The sequence below is a fragment of the Clytia hemisphaerica genome, unplaced genomic scaffold (genome assembly GCF_902728285.1).
Source record: "Clytia hemisphaerica strain Z4C2 unplaced genomic scaffold, Clytia hemisphaerica genome assembly, whole genome shotgun sequence".
NCBI classification, from domain to species: Eukaryota; Metazoa; Cnidaria; class Hydrozoa; order Leptothecata; family Clytiidae; genus Clytia; species Clytia hemisphaerica.
The window spans coordinates 2578565-2584564 of NW_027104594.1; the positions used below are offsets into that span (position 1 = coordinate 2578565).

At 34.6% G+C, this 6000-nt stretch overlaps 1 protein-coding gene across 1 annotated transcript in view; it reads right to left on the reverse strand.

The window, feature by feature from the left end:
- Window positions 1–4879, reverse strand: part of LOC136823925 (epithelial splicing regulatory protein 1-like) — a 39625-nt gene extending 34746 nt beyond the window's left edge. Inside the window, exons 1-5 of the mRNA XM_067080083.1 lie at window positions 4694–4879; window positions 2763–3026; window positions 1851–2067; window positions 1049–1141; window positions 304–463 (exon numbers count right to left, since the gene is read on the reverse strand). Coding sequence (XP_066936184.1) covers window positions 304–463; window positions 1049–1141; window positions 1851–2067; window positions 2763–3026; window positions 4694–4825 — 866 coding nt within the window. The 5' untranslated portion in view covers window positions 4826–4879. The remainder of the gene's footprint in view (window positions 1–303; window positions 464–1048; window positions 1142–1850; window positions 2068–2762; window positions 3027–4693) is intronic.
- Window positions 4880–6000: the final 1121 nt, after the last annotated feature.

Here is a 6000-nt window from a genome sequence, read left to right on the forward strand (position 1 = left end):
ACTGATAAACAGTTTTAAAAATCAGACATCTTTGAGCCGCCATGACAGTTGTCCTTTGCGGAAAAAACTAGAACATCAATTGTTTTCTGAAACAATGAAAATACAATGATCGCTCACCATCGTTTTATGAGTCGTTTATCCAGTGTATAATAAATCTTTGGTGATACCTTTCGCAGAGCTTTTCGCGAGTTCTTTTTAGAATCAAAAAGCATTATCATTATTATCATTATCATTTTGTTAACAACTATAAATTATTAAGAAGTGGATTTAATCTAAAAAGACTGATCAAACTTTTAGTCATACCTTGAAATATTCAAACCGACAAAGAAGTCCGCCACATCAACATCGGACACTTGCCATGGCAACCCTCTTGCTCTAATGATTGTTTCGTCCTTAATATATCCACTGATCGTCCCCGAATCTAATGTTTTCTTGATCTCCTCAATGCGTGTGAAACGGTGGCCTGGGGGAGAATAGGAAAAAGTGAATTTGACAATTGGAAAGATTACTGAAAGGGACTTCTTTAACGAACTTTTTTCCCCCTGGGGAGGACGGGAACTATAAACGAGTTTTACCAATACTAATTATAACATTATAGAAGAATGAATTACTCAAATCATCATAAGTATTTCAAACATAGGGATAACTATTTTATTTCCATTGCTTGATTGCACAGACCATCATTTGACAATCCACTTGATTCAACAACTTGATCTAATAAAATTTTACAGGGCTTGCATGTTTTGTATAATATATATATTTGTAGAATATATAATATTATTTATATACTCCCTCGAAAAATAAAAACGCTCTCCTCAGATACCCTGGAAATTCTTCTTTGAATTATTCCCTGGAAAGTTCGTTCAAATGGATATGAAATGGAATGGCTGATCGATCAAGAGGTATTCTAATCACATTTTAATCACACCGGGCATAATATTTCTATTTTATGTTTTTTGACACTATCTTGTAGTAAAAGAATAAAATTAGAGTTATTTGACATACTATCTTGAGAGTTTGATGAAAATAAAAGTAGTATCAAACGTACCTTCTTTGAGTAAATGTTGAAGAACAGTGGCACAAAATTGACATTTCTTCAAAGGAGTTGATAAAGTGTCTTCACTCGATTTAATAAACATATCTGAAAATAAGGAGGAGATTGAATATAATTTCTGGCGTGTTATACACCTTTTCGACCGTAGCCGCCAATTGCCACGCGGGCATTTTTTTGTCCACTTTATCCCACTCCAGTCCTTTTTTCGCACCAATAGACAATAGAAAAATGTGTCAAAAAAGGATTGGGACGGTTTTAGTGGGATAAAGCGGACAAAAAAATGCCCGCGCGACTACGGTCGAAAAGGTGTATTAAGAATCAAGACTTGAGAGAATTTGTTTAAATGATTATCGTCAACCTAATTTACACGGATCTGATTGGTGGCGAAGGATTTTGAGGAGTACAATTAATCGTTGATCGTACTCTCCAAGAATACAGTATTACAAGCAAAGTGTAAAACGAAAAAACCAAAGTCTTTTAATTTAAGAAATATAGTTTCTTGCGAAGAAGTTTGATCTTTCCAGATCTGCAAATTTTAATGCTACAGTAGTCAAAGCAAGGTTTATCGCCGGAGTCTAGTCGGAAAATGGATTTTGAATTACAAATTATGGCATTTATGAAATTTTCCGTTTGAGACGGAAAATGGATTTTACACACCAATTTAAGCACACATATTTATGATATTTTGGCGAGTTGTACAGAATTTCGAAACGCAAAAGTCTCTTACCATATACTTCGCTGAGACAGAAACCCGTCTTAGGCGAAAGAAATTTTATCACTGGTACTATGGACCTACCATCTGCGATATCTTGTAATTTCTTGAATCCAGTTGCTTTTTCACGGAAAGCTCTGTATTCTTTTTGAAGATCAATATATCGATAGAAAAAATCCGCCAAATTGATGTGTTGATTGAATGCTCTTGGATGGAGACATTGCCGTAAATGAAGACCGTTCTCTGTCACCAAACGTATTATGGCTCCATCTTGCTTTAACTCAGTAATAATATCCTCAAACTAAAAAAAAAAAAAAATTCAGTTAACGCCGCAACCTCGTCCCTGTGTATACCAGACTTTATTTAGTTACTGATCGATTATCTGGTGCTATCAGTAATAACGATGGAGCGTATTGAATTGTAGAGTGTCGTTTATGGGAGTTACTGGTTGGCTTTTCAATATTGTCGAATGGTGGAGCATGTCGAATAGTAGAACGTCGGATTAGAGAGAATCAACTGCATACCTTTAATTAGTCAAGCATTAAAGCTATAGAAGGTATTAAAGTGAAGCTTTAAAGTAAAAATGCAATTTTCTCATCTATTTTTCATTTGAGCATAAAAGCTATGTAGTGAAAGAGAAATAAAATTTAAAAAAATAAGCGAGTTAACGGGTGCGAATCAGTACCAGCCGTTTCTTTACGTCGGCCATACTACAGGTCAAATATTAACGCCGGAGCATTACTCAGAACACTGAGACAAAGATCATCAAGCGACGTTTTATTTGCATATTCTTACGGGTTAACTCTCACGATATTAAAGATATTATTTTTCATAGAAAGGAGGCGCGCCTCTATGCTGACAAAGCAGAATAGCCGAAAAGGGAAGAAATTTGTTCTTTCTTTTGTTGAAAAATGCCGTGTAAGAAGCAAATCGTATGAGATACGTTAAATGATGTCATATGCCTCTTCTTTCTCAATCCTTTATCATACAACATACCTGTTTTAATGCTTCTCCCAAACCAATTCTTATTTTATCATCATCTTCTTTCTCGTTTTGTCCTTCTTCCTCTTCACTTTCGGTTTCGTTTTCGTAGATGACGTCATCACTACTGACGTCACTGGCGCAGATGTCACCACTGCTGGTACTTACGTCATCAACACTACTGACGTCATCTTCGTCAGATAATTCAATATGGTGATGATGGTGTGTAGTTTTCTTCGTTTCTTCTGCTTTCAAATAGATCTCCCCTTCGCGTATTTTCTACAAAATTCAATGGGTAAAAGTTGACAAACAAAAAGTTTAGTAGTATACATATATTATACCTCGAATGTCTCCATAACTCGAACAAATCTTTGTTCCCAGTGCGTGTTCGAGATATGGAGGTTCCACTTATGACTTTGTATTGATAATATAATAGCGAGTTTTTAGATATTTCCACTTTCGAGGACGGCGGAGTGACTATAGCGATTGAAAAACCCCCAAAACTGAGGACGGTGAAAGTGCTTGTTTACCGTCGTACTCAGTCGGGGTCTGGAACGAAAGCTAACCGTCTCCTTCGCAGAAAAACCAAGATACATATACAGTTAAGTAAAATCTGTAAAAAAAGAAATTCCAAAAATTTCCATCCAATAAAATAGGGATTTTATAGATATCTTTTCTAGAAAGCATAAGCAGTTTGATTAACTTTCAAGGAACCCAAATGATTTGGCAGAAACTTCCAATTCGAATATTTTAATTAAAAAGTGAGGCCATTCTTCTGCTTCGGCAACCATGGTCTAACTGACCAAAGTAAAATTAAAAATAAACACAAATCAATTAAGAAGGTAATTAATTATAATAAGGACCATTTTTCTCTCTCTCTGTTAACATTAAAAAAAACATCGTGAGGAAAGTCCTTCCATTAGTAATTTTCATGCGTAAATTAACTACACTTGATATAATGACGCTATAATTATGATGGTATCACAATTTTCATTTTTTTTCCAGAAATGGTACACAATTTTTTATAAGGACGTCAATTTTTTGGAGACTTTGGAAATGTTCATATTTTCAGCATTTTGTGAATATTTCATTCTAATTTTCTGAGAAATTGGATGTTTTAGAGTCCATAAAACCTTAAAACGTTCTTTCAAAAAAATTTGTCATAAAATAAAATACTTGATGCTAACTCCTTCCTTCCATTCTTGAGCTAGGAAATGGGAATTGGTATCTAATACAAATTATCTACTTTAATATGTAGTTCATGTGATAAGATACAATATTGGTTCAGTTTATGTTTTGAATGAAATGCTTTTACAAGCTTCCGTGTTTGTTATACATAAATGATATTTATCTCAACCTTTCAAGTGCGCAACATTTTTTTGTTGAAAAAAATGTGAATTTCTTCAGCTTATGTTTTGAGATCCAAAACTTCAAACTGACATAAAGACTCAAAGCTTTAGTACCATTAATAAGGTATTTTTATACTCCGAGTGGTCACGAGCTATGAAGAAAAGTCTTGGATCTGACTTATTTATTCTGACTTATACCCGTTATTTGAAGTAATAAGCTAGTTTCCCAAAATAATTCAGAAAACATTTCCGTAGCCCTTAAAAACCTTTATTACTCCAAATTGAAAGTGAAAAAGAAGCTTCTTCCAATTTAAGAAAACGAACTATAGCGGGAACTAATTTTCGCGGTCGAAAAAAAAAATCCTATTTCTTCGTGGGAATTAATTTTCGCGGTTTTTCCCTATTTTGAGCAAATCTTTTCATTTTCCTAAGGATTCTTCAATATTCTTGATGAAAAGATGACCAAATTTGTAGTTCGTGGGTTCTAATTTTCATGGTTTTGCCGAAAAAAGCGAAAATTAGTTCTCCTCTTAAACTTTTTCATTTTATCAACACTTGAGCCAGCGAGGCTAGCTGTGCAAATAAAAAGAGACATACCTTATTTTCAGTGGAATCGATAGCAATCCAATTGATTTCAGTGATGGGAGATTCATCCACACCCAATAATTCGTCATTTTCACCGGTCACCGAACAGAACAAGATCACCAATACTTCACGTTCTTGTACCATGTTGATTTGATCGTTTACCGTAAAATTATTCTAATGTTAGGTCCAAAGGTTGTTGTATACCCTGTTAATAAAATGTAAAGGAGAAATGAGATTTTAAAAATGCTTATCTGAGCTTCCCGGTGGAATCACTGCCGCGAAACAAATTACACCCGGAAGTCAGTGAAATGACACGGGCACGCAGATGACATAGAATGGAGCTACAGGAAACTGATTTTGGCTAATGTCTAAAAGATTTACGCTATTGGCACTTTGCTACATATTTTTTTATAAGAACATCAAAAACTTTTTGAAAGCCTCCAAATGTTCTTAACTTTTTCATTGTTATTTTCACCATTTTGTGAGTATTTTTGTCCGTTTTCCTAAAAAATCGTATATTATAGAGACCACAAAGCCTTCAAATGTTCTTAACTTGTTCTTAATATTTTCGCCATGCATCGAAGCCTTATGTTCCAGGTGCAATAATCGAACAATCGGTGTAGAAGACCTTAAATTATTAGGTTTATTAATTTACGAAAATTTTGACTTATTTCATGCCGAAAAACGGAAAAACCCCATATCAGTGTAGCTATTCTTAACATATTTTAAATCATTGCTGTTATATAATGTCGATGGGAACTGCAGTAGGCGAATGGACGAGATTTCAAAATACAGTGGGAAATTATGATATCATCGTGTTATAGACGATCTTCCCTCTTCTCGCATTAATATTACGTGAGAAATTTGGGTGAAAACTTGGAGACAAAATTATTTGGTAAATATTTTTTGTAATAATACCTTTGAGAAATATAATTGTGCTAAAAAAATCCTAGATCTACTTGGGTCCCAAAAACGCCTATTTTTACTCTCTCTTTTCGATTTTCGATTTTTTGCTCGGACATACCCGTCACCTCGCAAACCTAGTACCCCCCCCCCCCGGGCAGCACCGTTAAGCGATAATAGGTAGAAATCAGAATCACAATACTCGTAACGTTTACCCGTTTGGTACGTTAAAATGGAACAACCATATTATGGCAAAATTCACCAGTTCAATGTCGCTGGGATTTTCCAGGTTTCAAACCTGAATAAAATGACTTGGCAATGACTTATCACTGTTCCTCCTCTTTCCATCCAGAACATGCACTAGGTTCAATTTTTTCCTCATTTCATCCAATACCGATTCAATTTTCATGTGAAAA